This window comes from Cibotium barometz, chromosome 13 (assembly GCF_041138505.1).
Source record: "Cibotium barometz isolate CiBa-2024 chromosome 13, ASM4113850v1, whole genome shotgun sequence".
Classification (NCBI taxonomy): domain Eukaryota; kingdom Viridiplantae; phylum Streptophyta; class Polypodiopsida; order Cyatheales; family Cibotiaceae; genus Cibotium; species Cibotium barometz.
The window spans coordinates 22,825,432-22,841,682 of NC_141058.1; the positions used below are offsets into that span (position 1 = coordinate 22,825,432).

Below are 16,251 nucleotides of genomic sequence, written 5' to 3' on the forward strand. Positions count from 1 at the left end.
TAATCATCTTTTATGCATACCTCTATGCATGAAATTCAATTATGCTAAAAGTAACACTTTTATTATAAAATAATCATCTTTTATGCATACCTCTGCATGAAATTCAAATATGATAAAAGTAACACTTTTACATTAAAATAATCATCTTTTATGCATACCTCTATGCATGAAATTCAAATATGATAAAAGTAACACTCTTACATTAAAATAATAATCTTTTATGCATACCTCTATGCATGAAATCTAATTATGATAAAAGCAACACTTTTATGTTAAAATAATAATCTTTTATGCATACCTCTATGCATAAAAATCAATTATGCAAAATATAAAAATCAATTTCTCTATGATTACAATGAATATCTTCAATTTATCTAGGATGATAATTCTTAGAATATGGTAGGAAGTCCTCTTTTCATGCTTTGAATGAAATTATTTTATGCGTAATTTTTATAAAAAATTTTCCATAGCTCCGCTGCTATGACTGATAAATCTCAAATTTTCTAAGGGATAAAGCTTAACGTTAAGAAATAATTAGAATGATCCCTAATTGGATCAATCTTCCATAATGGATTGAATCATCAATATTCATGAAATACATAAACTAAAAGCATAGAAAGAAAACCATTAATTTAGTCTCAAGCATAGATTAATCTTGGATTAAGAAAAAGCTTTATGAAAAGCTTCATTTGGATTGAGAATGGGTCATGAGTATGACCATTTCTTGAGTGAGAGAGAGAAATTACATAAAAACCATTAGAATTTAAACATAAATGAAAATTTATGTAATTCTTTACTAATTAACTTCAATAGCATTCATCAAATTATGTAACTCTTCACTACTATTCCTCAATTAACTTCAATAGCATTTAAAAACCATAACAATTAAGCTTCTCAAGCTTGAGAGGGGTTGAGAAGAGAGAAACATTGTGAAATTATATAAAAGATCAATATTCACTATTTACCTTACAAATTGCTTGATTCTTTGTTCACGGTAGAGACCCCCAACCAATCAATTGGTTAAGTATGTTGATGGAGCCACCAATGGGGATTGAAGAAAGAGGGAAGCTCCAAAAACTAGTGAATTATTAATGAATTCATAATTCTTGGCTTAGGTGGAGTAGAGTAACGATGCATAAACACTATATATTTTTCAACAAGGGGGAGGCTTCTATTTATAGGAAAAATTGAGCTCCTAACTGAACAAACTGATTCTAGAATTTTCTAAATCATTTTGGTTAATATTTGACCATTTTTAGGTCAGTTAAGCTAACTTTTTGGAACTAGACTTGAATGAGGAGAGAGGAGAGATGAAATATCTCAATTTTTATGAGTTTAAAACTCATTCAAGCATGTGAAATATGCACCTCCTTTATGGTCTTGGAGTTGTCGTCTTGATCAAGATGTGGATATTTTGACGTCTAGGAACTGTCAAATTGATTCCAAATTTGCATAGCTAGCTGAGATGACAATTGGAACAACATTGAGAAGTACATTCACTTACTCGTTCTCCATACCTCAAAATTATGAGCTTGTTTTGGAAACCTGGCACCTCCAAGTCTACATGGACATCAGTGGCCCAGTTGCTTATGGTGGCAACCAAAATGTCAATAGTTTACAGTGGATGAATTGAAAAATGTAGCTCTATTGTTAAGAGACCTGAATTTGAATGACTTAGTTTTTTGGATGACTCTTTTTTATTGTCCTGTGAGTAGCATATGTAATTTTGATGGGAGACAAACTTATGAATTTGAATGACTTAGTTTTTTGGATGACTCTTTTTTATTGTCCTGTGAGTAGCATATGTAATTTTGATGGGAGACAAACTTATGAACCTGCATAGATAAACAAAGTAGTAGATTATTAAGAGAAGTTAGGGAAACAATGTATGAGTGAAAACTATCAAACTGATTAAAAGAACCTTCAATTCCAAGTATTGTAGTAGTTGCAATATGTAGGAATCACTATCTTGTGTGGGAAGGTTTTTTGCTTGTACAAGAAGGTTGTAGAGTGATACACGCCCCCAGAGGCTATGAACCGGTCGGCATTCATTGGACTGAGCAATGAAGATGGCATGGGGGTAAGCCTACATTGTTTGACAAGTGAAGGAAACTTGAATTGAAGAGTTGGGTCTATGTTCGTAGTGGAAGAGCCAAGCAAAAACAATTGTTTCTTCTTTGTGCAGGTGAGTTGTTGTCACATCAAGTAGTTGTTATGATGGAAATGATGAAGTGCAGATAGAAATATTATGGGCTGCACTCTTGGTGATAGCAGAATAGAAGTGGGATAATGGTTTATGTGGCTTGCACACAGCACCGAAGCTCATCCCAACATAGGTTCATAAGATGAAGATCAGAGGTCTGTACTGGGCTGCCCTTATAGTGCAGAGCTGCATCTTCATGGATGTTTCAAAATCATTGATCACACTCTATTTTAGTTTGTGACCTGTTTACTGAAAGTAGCTCTACTACTACCTCTTGATTTTAAGTAAGCTTGGGACCAGTTTTCTCTAGTGTTTTAGTTATTGTGTTTCTACTTTTCCAAGATGCCACTAAGAGAACACGGGACATAGTTCTTACTCCAGACACTAGGCTATTGGAAGAGTATAGGTGCCAAGCGAGGGGCAGTAGAATCCAAATGCGATAGTTTTCCCACGACTCCATGCCGTCCACCCCACATGGTCCAGACTCCATCTGAAGTTAGAGTTTTTATCTTTATGTGTCAGAGCTTGGCCTGGAGGAATCTTCTTGCAGCCTAGAGATATTACTCATGGGGACAAGTCATGAGTGATAAAGTCATTGTGTTGTAGATTTTGGCCAATAGCTCAGTAGTCGATTTGGGGCTTGAAAGTTGAGGGTGGCCATTAATGGCCATGGGCTCAACATTTCTAAGTGATCTTCATCATCTGATTCCTCGTCCTCTTCACTTGCTTCTTCACGCTGATATAATCTGGATCCTCTTCTTCTTCTTCCCCTTCATCCTGCATATATGCCATCAAGCGTAAGGTAAGGAAAGTATGGAAATACAATTAGACATAGAAAAGAGAATGGTTTAAGCAACACATTACCTCATCAGCTTAAGTTCCCAAAACAGACTCATCCAAGCATACACCTCACATACGCATCATCCACGCCCATAATTGCAGACAGGGGGGGGTTCTATACCCATAGTCATATTCCTCCTTTTTTGAGTCATGCCCACTACCAACCTCCCTCTACAAAAAACAATTAAGAAAATATACAAATATTTCTAGAAAACAATTTAGTACAAAACGAAATGAAAGTAGAGAAGAAATGATACTTACAAAATGAGCAAGAAAGAACATTTCTCGCCGGAGCCGAAGTGCGAAGCCCCTTGCTTCCGTAGTCGGGAAGCACTCGATGCGGCTTGTTATTGAAAAGAACTTGTGTGCTTTCTCACAAAACTGCGTGCGTGCCTCTACTCCTCCTCGACCATAAACACGCTAGGGTTCTCCATATTATTTTCTGCTGCTCTCTTGATATTTTATCTCCTATTAGAGAGAAAAATCTTGATGTGCCGCTTCATCTACTCCTCGGAGAAGCACAGACCTGCATGTGGCATGGAAAACCACGACTTAAGCACATTGATAACATATTGCTTAGAAAGTTCATCTTGTGCTTTCCACTTTTTGAAGGAGTTCACAAACTACAGGTTCGCTAACATGCATACGATTCATGACTTACTTTCCTCGTGCATCCATTAGGAGGGCACCATCCGTATCCACAATGTATGGTAGGAGAGGCGTGGATCGAACGATGGAATGGGTCTCCTGGGGGCTGGCTCATAATGTGTAGATGATGAGCCCCCCTGTTGGGGAGACACATCGGGAGACCTAGTGCCGCTTTTGCCAAAGCAAAAGCAGCCAACTCCCCCCTACTACTAGCATGTCTAATACCCCCCTAGACTCCCTACTACATTGTCGTGGTGGTGGTGAAGACAGACGTGAGGGATTTGGGGTGGCTCTAGTAGAGGAGGGTGGTGTAGGCTCATCACACCCATACCGTGATGATGGGCCTGCACCACTCGGCCCCGCGCCTATCAAAGGCATGGTCTTCCTTGATTGAGCAAGTGGGGTAGATTTCCCCCACGGCATCGACTAGCCAAGTGGGGTAGTCTGCGCCATGGCATCGACTGGCCTGGACTGCAAGCGCGCCTGCATATAAGATTAAAATATAAGACAAATATAATGTATAAAAGATTAACTTTGTGTATGTGAAAAGGTTTGATGAAACCATACCTATGCCTGTGTGAACTACGACCAAGCTTTTGCTACCCATATCTCTCATTTATAATGGACAAAAGATTGGCCACATCGAGATCTTGTAATGGGTCGATCGACATTACTGCTACACAAATGCATATATAGGCAAAAAAATACGATTCCTCTAACCCAAGCCATAATTAAGTCTTAAACAAAGAATACAACATGTGATTTTAGAACATTGTTTAAGACCTCCTACAATACTACTTAGACAAGCAAGGTGGACAGTGCCCCTTTTGGATGATAGCTTTTGAGGACTTTCTACACGATCCCCACTATTAAAGCCAAATGCAACTCCTCTTTTGCAAGAGAAGGATAGTGAGAAGATCAAGAGCTCCCCCTCCACTATAACCACCTACTCGCAGATAACCACTCCTAACATGACATAAGCATCATTCTAGATGGCATATAGCAATGCCATCTAGATGGCATATAGCAATGCCCCATATCTCTATGCATAAGTCCATTTCCTAAACTAACAGAATGAATAAGGCCACTTACCTTGCATATGTCAAGCCAACCAAGAGAAAAAAACAACACAAGCTTTAAGTTAGACAAAAAATACCACCTCTGATATTAGGACATTGTTACGACCTCCTACAATACTGCCTAGACAAGAGGGTGGAAAGTGCCCTTTTCGGATGATAGCTTCTGAGAACTTTCCACACGCTCCCCACTATTAAAGGAAACTCCTCTTTTACAAGAGAAGGATACTGCTTAGACAAGAGGGTGGACAGTGCCTCTTTCTTCGGATGATAGCTTAGATATTGTTACGACCTCCTACAATACTCCTTAGACAAGAGGGTGGACAGTGCCCCTTTTGGATGATTGTACGACCTCCTACAAAACTTCTTAGACAAGAGGGTGGAAAGTTATTCTTTTGGATGATATTATGACATTGTTATTACGACCTCCTACAATACTGCTTAGACAAGAGGGTGAATAGCACCCCTTTCAGATGATAGCTTCTGAGGACTTTCCACACGCTCCCCACTATTAAAGCCAAAGGAAACTCCTCTTTTTCAAGAGAAGGATAGTGAGAAGATCAAGGGCTACCCCTCCACTATAACCACCTACTCGCCGGATGACTACTCCTAACCTGAGGTGGACTTTATGTCTGGAGAATGGGTGGACTCATCTTGTGGAGATAAGTGAGCGCCTTTGCTGTGTCCACCGCTATGTGAAGCCTTCTTGCTCAGCTTGAGCCTAGGCGCAAGCTTCTTTTGGCATCTTTATTTGGATGCAAGTGATCCCATAGTGTCCCATTCTCCACAAATTCATACACAAGAAGGGGCACTCGGGTTTCTACACAACAACCCAATAGCCGGACAAGATTGTCATGTGTGCTCTTCCCTAAAAGAAGAGTCTCGAACACAAAGGACTTTATTAATTCCTCTTCCCTATCTACATCCTCCATGTGCTTGGCCTTCTTGACCGCCACCTTGCCGTGATTGGGTAGGTTGCCCCAATACACCATGCCATAGCCTCCCTTTCCGAGCTCATGCTCATGAGAGAAGTTCTTGGTGGCTCTCCTAAGCTCATCTTCCGAGAATAACATGGAGTGCAACTGGTCGCCTCCATTGCGATGAAAATTCGTCATTCTTTGTTGCTTCAGTTTTTGTAAGCTTGCCTTAATCCGCAAGAAACGACAATGAGTGCCATGAGAATGCAGGCCCCACCCAGACCTCCTGCGATGTTAAGACTTTCAATATCCATTATCAGTTTTGGGATCATATATAGCAATAGCGTGAAGGTATAAGTGAGGGGCTTTTGCTTACCAAGGACGATCGGAACGGTTAGGTTAAGTGGAATTCGTATAAATGCACACATGCAGTGAGCCACGACGATTAGGTTAAGTGAAATTTGCGATTTTTTTTTTTGCCAAAATGTATATAACTTTGAAGGTTTCGAGAATTGATACTTAAATACTTACAAGTAAAACTACAAATTTTGCGGTACAAATTGTAACTGTTTGCAGGTTTTCGTTAAGACTCGTACCACCACTATGGTCCGTCATGTTTAAGGTATTTACCTCCACATGACACAGTGTCAAATGGATATGATACATTCCAAGTACCCGCAGCAGCTACCAAATGAGATTCGGCTGAGAAACCCGGATGCGAAGATCGGCATGGATATGTAACTAGAGAAAACGTTGAATTCTCAAAAACCCTACATATCCACATGACGAAGATCGCCATGGATATATGTAACTAGAGCAAATGCTGCATTCTCGAAAATGCTGACGATCGCTGAATTCTATTACAACAATAAGATTATGAACTTAGCTAACTATGAATATTATTATATTAATGTGTCACTTATTGAACTACCAAATTATCAACACTTATTAGTTATTGAGAAGCTGTGGAGATACCCTTCAGAAATGCTAATGGATGCAATTTAACATTAAAAACTCAATATAGCACCATCATGATATGACATACAGTCCAAGGCGAAACCTAACATTTATCTCATATTTTCTGCCATCATACAACTAAGGGTCCAATGACCATAGCTTACTTTAATAAGAGGGAATTGATAGTGTTGTGGGTCATGGGGGGATCCAGAAGTCGGAGGTAAACAGTGAAATGGAAGGTGTGGCGGGTTTGGTTAGTGCTGTGGAGAGTAGCGACGGCATAACCTTGGACTCCTCGGAAGCCGCCTAGGTGCAGAGCAAGGATGATGGAGAGAGCAAGAGCTGGAGGCGCAAGGGAAGTGAAGCTGGCGCAAAGCTGACGACTAGAGGCTGGCGACAGACGATGGACCGCTGGCGAAGGGAGAGGGAAGCGTGGCTGGCTGCGGTTGCGGGTACGACTGAAGAGCGAAGGCTGGTGGTAGCTGGTAGCCAAGAGAAGGTTGGCAAAAGGTAGCGAAGAGAGATGGTGGCTAGCACGTGAAGCAGACGGGGCCTGGTGGGCGACGAAGGGGAGAGGACTGTCGCCGGATGCAAGGTAATGGAAAGGGCTGGGATCAGGCGAAGACCAGAGGGGCCGCCTGGGTTTTGTTTGGGCAGCCATAGGAGCTGTCTGGCAAGAAGGCTGGTGATTGAGAAGAGAGAGAGATGTTGGAGTAGCTGCTGCTATACTGGCAACACACACAGAAGTGATGGGATACAGAGGAGTTGAGGGTTGGTGGTGGGGCGCCCTCTGAAGAGAGAGTGGTCGGGTTCTTTCTGGTGTGGTTGGCACAGCACGCAGGCAAGAGGTTCACGGCGATTGAAAAAGCCGATTGTGGGCAGAGGCAGTGGATCATGTGCCGATTGAGGATGTGGTGTATCCTTGGCAGTGACAAGTTAAAGTGTTGATGTGTTCGTGGTTGAAGAGGCTTAGTCGTCAGACGCAAGGTTGTAATTCCTGAGGTGGTGAGGTCGTGGTCGAATTCCCTTGGCAGTAAATCCAAGCCAAAGTGTTTGTAATGTTGTGTGAGTAAGGCTTCTGTGTCGGGAGAAGCTTGTATGAAGTGTTGATTGGGAATTTAATTGCTGGGTGTTTACTTTGTCTATGGTGGTATTAAAGCGCATGGGAGAATTGTATCGTCCTCCCGCTAGACCAATGTACACTCAACAAGTGCCCCCTGTTTTGCCTGTCTTTCTGGTGTGGGTGGTGTGGTGAACTGTGAGAAGTGTTCCAGCCGCCGATGGCTGGTGGTGCCCCCTTTTTTAGTTGTTGTATCAAAGTTGTATCAAAGTTGGGAGGTGAAGGGCTATAGAGGCATGGTCTTTCTTCTTTGTTTTCACCTCACATCTTTCTGGTGCCCCCACTGAGGGGAGAGCTCAGGTATATTTCTCTTGCCTACGAGGGTGTATGCCCCAGAGTAAGAGATTGAAGGAAGGTGTTTCCAGTTTTTTTCTTTGGTTTGAAGGTGAAGCTTGGGGATCAAAATGATGTCGTATCCCGAGTTTTTTGGTGGTCCTAATGAAGATGTAGCAGATTTTCTTGAAAGAATGGAGGTTGCATGCATAAGAAACCACATCAATGAGCCAGCACAGGTTTTGCGGTTGCTGAATATATGCTTGAAAGGGGATGCAAGGATTTGGTACAGAGCTTATGTGAGGAGTCATTGAGGGTTGCTGTTCCACGTATTGAAATGACTGAGGATGGATTGAAGACTGCACTTTTGGACAGGTTCAAGAAGATTGAGGATCCAGACAGAGTTTGGCATGAAGTGCAGGGGTTGATACAGGGCGAATTGGAGCCAATTGATGATTATGTGAAGAAATATTCTTTGCTGTGGAAGACCTTGTGCAGGGCTTTGGGGGAGGATCAGGTACCTCCGGACATGATGAAGAAGGATCGTTTTATTGCAGGATTGAAGGGAGGTATTCGCTGCTGGAAGGTTGAATTAAAGAAGCCCAAATCTTATGAGGATGCAGTGGAGATTGCCAAATCAAAGGATTGGAAGTTGCAACGGATGAACCAACTGGGGATGGTTCCAGTGGCAGTGAGGCCTGAAATTAGAAGGGTGTAGAAGCGGTATCGATGAGAACCGTGCTGGAAAGAGTGCAACCGACAGAAGCTCAAGTGAATAATGCCACACCACAGGGGACAAAGGTGGCACCCACAGCTGTTACAGCTTCGAAGGGCTTCAACAGGACATGAGGCAAATAGTGAATTGTATGAAGAATTTGAGTTTGAAAATGATGGGGAACACGGGTGGTGAACTGTGAAAAGTGTTCCAGTCGCCGCGCCGCCGGTGGTGGCTGCTGGTGGTGCCCCCATTGTGGTGCCCCCGTTGTCGTGGTGTTTTCCAAGTTTGGGAGGTGAAGGGCTATAGAGGCATGGACTTTTTTTCTTGTTTTCACCTCACAACGGCATGAACCATTTCCTGTTACTTCACGGCATGAACTATCAGTAATGACATGAAGCGCCGTAATATTCGGGATTACCTTGCTAAAAATAGGGTGCCTTATCCTGACACCTCTGACACAACGGATCCTACGGAATCTTATCCCGTGAATCAGCAGGAAAATACTTCACGACATGAACTGTCCACCTTTTCACAACGTGAGCCATCATTAGGGGGTATTTGAGCATAAAAAGGGCCCTGTAAGAATCCCTAATTTTAAGAAATTAAGACTAATTTTATTGAGGCTTAAAGAGAAAAAGCTCATAATGATGCCTACTTTGGGCCTAAAAGTAGGCGATATCTCTAACTTTCTCTCTAGGATTCTCTTTCTAGCTATTAAAACCCCTACTAGGATCACTAATATCTATACTTTCAATCTTATTTACTCCACTTTAATAGTCATATTTGAAATTCCCCCCACATTCTGTTTCTTTCAATCATTACTATTATTCATCACGTTTCCTACCAACCTCTGCAACAATAAGACTCTCTCTCTCTCTCTCTCTCTCTCTCTCTCTCTCTCTCTCTCTCCCTTTTTTCCAAGATCTCTTCTCCTATTGCAAATACAATAGGTCTATCTCCCTCTCTTTCTCTGTCTCTCTCCCTCTTAACAATAGGATAGCCCTTTTCCTGAATAAAATAGGATAGCCTTGATTCACTTCAAAATAGTCTCTTCCATTTTTCGAATGGTAGAAATTTTAGATTCAACAAGAGTGCAGAAGGTGGACTTGCATATTTGCATATTGAATGAATCAAGAAAGAACATCTGAATGCACATGAGAAGCATGCAAGAAGACAACAGGGTTGGACTAATGTGGATCTTTGGGTTGATGGATATTTATATCCTAATGATCCTTCTTCACATTGTCCTCCACCCTTCACTGATCTCCCTTGATTTATTCACTTTGTTGGAGAGGGTGAGAATGGGCTACTTACTTGGGTACTCCAGAAGGTTAAGCATGAGTGATGCATGGAGAATTCAATTCCTCCACTCACAAACACAAAGCTTAAAAAGCACTTTGAGTAGTGCGCAACATGCACTACAAGATGCACAAAATAATATTGTAGAGCTAAAGAAAAGAGAAAGAAAAAAAGGCTCACATTATGAAGTGTCTGGGAAATATCTAGACGAGCAAGAGGGAAAGAGGATAAAACCCGAAAACCCCCCCAGATATCCAACAAAGAATGGAGCTACACTCTCCCAACACCCCAAAAGAGAAGGCACTAGTAAACAGGAATGTGTGCTATGGATCTTTCTGACAAATGCGGCGCTGCAATGATGGAGTGGTGAATGATGTATACGCACACAAATGTTAAACAAGCTTTGTACTAAATGATAAAAGAGCGGGATGACACGACACCAATGAACGAGGCAAGACATGATGTGCAATGTGCCTTGTATATTGAATTTGATATGCGCGTGTTTGATTCATAAAGCAAATTTATATAGCTTTTATATGAGAAAAAGAGAAAGATCTTACTTGATGTTGACGAAGCTTTTGCGCGCTTGTCGATGATGCCAGGAGAAACAATGCCCACATCACGGCCCTCAAGGATTGAATTTTACAATGCTTTCAATTTTTGAATACAAATAACTTACGAGGCTTGCTAACACGTGACTATGTGAGTGGGTGAGTGCGAAGCTATGTTATTGTTTGCGGCCGAGAATTGGACCTGCTTCTTTATTACAAATATCTTCTCCTTTTCTGCTTCCTTCTTCACATGCAAGGAAAACAAACAATGTTTTTATGCCTTTTTTTTCTTTTACTCACTTGGTCAAGCAAAAATGGAAAAAGCCTCTTTTAACGATGTTTTTTTTATAAAGAAAAGCTTAGAAAAAAATTTAATGTGGAATTTATTTCCCTGCAATGCGACAGAGATGAATCGTCTCTTTCTCCCGCCTTTCGCTCTTCCGCTCCTGGATGCCGCAATGAGCACACTACTCTCTCTTTATGCGCGTGTGAGGGAGCGTGTGAGTCGGCGCTTTCTCCTTCACAGCCTCGGCGCAATAGGTTGTAGCAGGGACTAGCAAGGATTGCTTCGCTTCATTTTGCTCACAGCACAATCGCGTGCAACCGAAAATGGCCGCATCCTCTCTCTCTTTAAACGCGTGTGACGGTTGGCGACGCTTCGCTTCAGTCGTGCATGTCGGTGTTTCATTTCTTACGTAGCTTGTCAATTTTTGCAGCCAGCTAAGGTTTGAAGGCTTAAAATTAAAGTGGGCCGAGCCCAGCAAGCTAAGGTTTCAAGCCTTTAAATTTTAAATGGGCCAAGCCCTTATTCAACCCACACACACTTTTTAAAAATTAAAGTGCGGCGGCTTGATGGAGGTTTCTTGCTTGAAAAAAAAAATTTGTGTGCCAAAACCAAGTGAGGGTACGAAGTGAAGGATCGCTCTTCAATATGCGCATGCTGCCACGCATATGCTCATGCATCAAAACATAGTGGAAGGGTGGAAAAAAATGCAATAGTGGCATCCTGCGAGGAAAGCTAGCTCGCTAGCGTGAACCCAAAATCTCCGGTTAGACTAGTGCCTTTTCCATTGGGCTACAAGATTATGAGCAAATGGCTAGGATCTATAGTGAGAAAGGTAACATCTGACAATTGATTATGGTCCAATTAAGGTTCCTATGGACCAATAGCATCAATCCATGTGTAGGGAGGAGATAAATCCAATTTGTAAAAGAAGATACCCAAAAATGAGTAAATGCTCACATAAGATGAAGAGTTGAAAATGTACAAGGCTTATTAGTAAAAAAACTATGAGCAATATTAAAAATATGAGATATTTTGGGTATCCAAAAATGAGTAAATGCTCACATAAGATGAAGAGTTGAAAATGTACAAGGTTTATTAGTAAAAAACTATGAGCAATATTAAAAATATGAGATATTTTGGGTATAATGATTCCATTTTGACACATATGTAAGGAAGGGGAGTTCTTTAAAGGAGGTGCATATTTCACATAAGATGAAGAGTTGAAAATATACAAGGTTTATTAGTAAAAAACTATGAGCAATATTAAAAATATGAGATATTTTGGGTATAATGATTCTATTTTGACACATATGTAAGGAAGGGGAGTTCTTTAAAGGAGGTGCATATTTCACATGCTTCAATGAGTTTTAAACTCATAAAAATTGAGATATTTCATCTCTCCTCTCTCCTCATTCAAGTCTAGTTCCAAAAAGTTAGCTTAACTGACCTAAAAATGGTCAAATATTGACCAAACTGATTTAAAAAATTATAGAATCAGTTTGTTCGGTTAGGAGCTCAATTTTTCCTATAAATAGAAGCCTCCCCCTTGTTGAAAAATATATAGTGTTTATGCATCGTTACTCTACTCCACCTAAGCCAAGAACTATGAATTCATTAATAATTCACTAGTTTTTGGAGCTTCCCTCTTTCTTCAATCCCCATTGGTGGCTCCATCAACATACTTAACCAATTGATTAGTTAGGGGCCTCTACCGTGAACAAAGAATCAAGCAATTTATAAGGTAAATAGTGAATATTGATCTTTTCTATAATTTCACAATGTTTCTCTCTTCTCAACCCCTCTCATGCTTGAGAAGCTTAATTGGTATGGTTTTTAAATGCTATTGAAGTTAATTTAGGAATAGTAGTGAAGAGTTACATAATTTGATGAATGCTATTGAAGTTAATTGATTAATGATAGTAAAGAATTACATAAATTTTCATTTATGTTTAAATTCTAATGGTTTTTATGTAATTTCTCTCTCTCACTCAAGAAATGGTCATACTCATGACCCATTCTCAATCCAAATGAAACTTTTCATAAAGCTTTTCCTTAATCCAAGATTAATCTATGCTTGAGACCAAATTAATGGTTTTTTTTTCTATGCTTTTAGTTTATGTATTTCATGAATATTGATGATTCAATCCATTATGGAATATTGATCCAATTAGGGATCATTCTAATTATTTCTTAATGTTAAGCTGAATCCTAGAGAGAAAGTTAGAGAGATCGCCTACTTTTAGGCCCAAAGTAGGCATCATTATGAGCTTTTTCTCTTTAAGCCTCAATAAAATTAGTCTTAATTCCTTAAAATTAGGGATCCTTACAGGGCCCTTTTTATGCTCAAATACCCCCTAATGATGGCTCACGTTGTGAAAAGGTGGACGGTTCATGTCGTGAAGTATTTTCTTGCTGATTCACGGGATAAGATTCCGTAAGATCCGTTGTGTCAGAGGTGTCAAGATAAGGCACCCTATTTTTAGCAAGGTAATCCCAAATATTACGGCGTTTCATGTCACTGACAGTTCATGCCGTGAAGTAGCAGGAAATGGTTCATGCCGTGAATCATTTTCTGCACCTTCACGTGTTAAAATCCCGTGTTGACAGAATGAAGTTTGGGTGCAATCTTCCTATCAAAATGATCTAGAATGGTTGTGCTAGGAGTAAAGATTCAAGAATGTATTGCAATTTTTAAACACAAGCATTGGCTCTTTATTTTTGTGATTATTGTGGATTAATAAATAAATAAAGAGAGGTCCAATGGAGCTGGGCTATGATGAAGGTGATGTTGGTCTTAAGATTCTTGCAATTGCCTGAACCTACTGATAAAGATATGCACACACTTTTCCTTGAATTTAAGATGCTACAAGCCGTCTTTTGTCAAAACTTACAAGCTATGAATGAAAGTTTTACTGAAAAAGACTTTTTTCCAAATGATAAAGTTTCCCAAGAGTCCATAATTGAAGAAGAAGAATATTAATCTTCTTTTGACGATGCTGATGTAGACTTATCTCTTTGCTATGATATTGCTAATGATGTTACTTATGATGTTGATATGATAATGCCTCTTCTTGTGAGGAGGATGTTTCTCCTCATGAAGTTGCTGAGTCTTTTGCTTTTGAAGATGTACTTAGTTATGCAATTGAAGAAGAGACCAGGATGAGGAAGAGGTTCTTGTTGCATTTGTTGATGGTGGCAAATGGGAGGAATCTATTTCAGGAACCTTCTTCACACATGTCATGCATGATGATGGAATTTTTCCTACGGAAATAAATGCCGAAGAGGAACTAAAACAAGATAAAGAGGGCTCTTGGATTCACTTTGTGTTACAGCTGAAGGGGATAATGATATGGGCTCTATGTCAGAGGATCATGCTGAAGGTATCGATGACATGTTTGATTGTATAAGTGTGGAAAAGGAAGAAAAACTTGCAGGTAAAGATGAAGTAAAGGTAAGTGAACATGAGATTGATGAAGAAGAAGAGAATTATCCTGTGATAGGAGTTTAACTTGAGGCAAATGCAAACAATGCAGAGGAAAAGCAGGTGATTCACATTGCAAAACATGAAGAAGACCACTTGTATCTAGCAGAGACTGTGCAAGATGCAAAGGCTAATGGAATACGGAAGGCATTTATGGCACTGGTGTATGATGCTAAGGTGGAGCAAACAAGTATCCAAAATGAAGCTTCTTTGGGTGATGATGAGCAACCAGAAAATGGTGGACATGTGCTAGTTCAAGATGTGTTACTAGGACAAGCATGTGATAGCCTTGAAGAACAAGGAGGCAATGAAGCCTTTTTTGAGTGTGAAGCTGATGAGCCTCATGTAGATCACCATTATTCTTCTCTCTCTCTATCCCTTCTTGTCTTCCTTTGAGCCTAGATGCTTATTCCTATGATGATGCAGTGTATACAACTTCAAGGCAAATGCACGAGACTGGTGACCAATATAAGGATGAGTTTCTTGAAGTGTGTGTAAATGAGAACTCAGATTTGGCTAGAGGCATGTCATGATGATGTGTGGGACTCTTTTGTGCAAGAGGAGATGAATGTCAACATGCCCTCTTGGCAATGGTGGTACGTGTTTCTAAATACAGATGTAATGTGGCATGGTGTCTTTGTTGATAGGGCATCAGATGTGGTGACATGTATCCAAGTTCTTATGATGGCTGAGAAGGGGCGTGATAGGTTGCATTCGTGTCCTTATAATCGAGGAAAAAAATGATGAAGACTCTCGATTTGGAAAAAACAACTTATGTATTTGACCTAGGAGGATGACATAACAATAAGGATAATGCCGAAGGACATGAATGTCCGCCGGCAGGCTAAGGGGTGGGAAAAATATGTTAAGTGATTTTTGTGAACTCTAGAAAGCACGTAATAATAATGGAATCGCTATGAGGTTTTAGCTAGAATGCATCTTTAACTATGATATCATCATTGTACATATAGAATGATATGACTGCATGAGGAAAATAGGGTGGTATCTCTTTGATCAATATCTCTCGGGGAAGGATAGCCTACAAAAATCCAATACACAATGATATTAACATCAAGGTGATATGCTAAATTCAATGGAGCCTCAAAGATTGGCATCAAAAATGTTGAGGGTGCACAATGAACACTTACATAACGACATACCAAGCTTTTGGTTGACATTTTTTCTCTCTTCTCATATACGAGGTCATAGACAAGGTATTCTAGGACTCATCATGGAGGTGCTTCTAAGGATTGGCAATGGGAGTTTTATTAATTATAAATGGATAAATTCAAAGGCCATCAAGAGAGTACCTACATAACCTTGGTGGACAGGAATCCAATATTGAAGTACTTGCCGTTGCAAAACCCCTCTTGGAATTTCAACATGATGAATTTGAGAAATGTGTAGCACCCTCCTTTGAAGGAACTTACTATATGGACGTATGGGCATACCCTTTATTTTACAAAGGTTTTGGATTAAAACCCAAGGATATAAGGGTGGTTAAAATATTTGTTGGCCCATTATCTAGTGGAGAAGAACATTTTTTTAAAAAAAAACATTAAAGGATGGCAAAGAGTAAAACATGGAAGAAACCGGTTATTGGGGCATACGAAAAGCAAGAGCACCCAGACGCCATCTAACTAAAGGATGGTGGAGGATAGAAGAAACTGATCACCATAGATTAAATGTAGAGGAGACGTGAAGAGCTCGCATGAGCCAACCTCGAAAGAACGGAAAAGAACTATAGCTAGCCAACCGCCATAAATCGATGGACTGCGCGACTGGAAAGGAGATAAAAGATGTTGAAAAGAAGGGTGTGGATTAAAAATAACAAGGCAAGCTAAGGCTATCAAAAGCCTATCGAAGAGAGGTTTAGAGGAGA

The 16,251-nt window shown here is 40.2% G+C and overlaps 1 protein-coding gene across 1 annotated transcript in view; it reads right to left on the reverse strand.

Annotated features, from left to right (window-relative positions):
- Window positions 1-3,047: 3,047 nt before the first annotated feature.
- Window positions 3,048-16,251, reverse strand: part of LOC147632501 (MADS-box transcription factor 17-like) — a 104,908-nt gene continuing 91,704 nt past the window's right edge. The window contains exon 2 of the mRNA XM_086807294.1: window positions 3,048-3,214. Coding sequence (XP_086663420.1) covers window positions 3,113-3,214 — 102 coding nt within the window. The 3' untranslated portion in view covers window positions 3,048-3,112. The remainder of the gene's footprint in view (window positions 3,215-16,251) is intronic.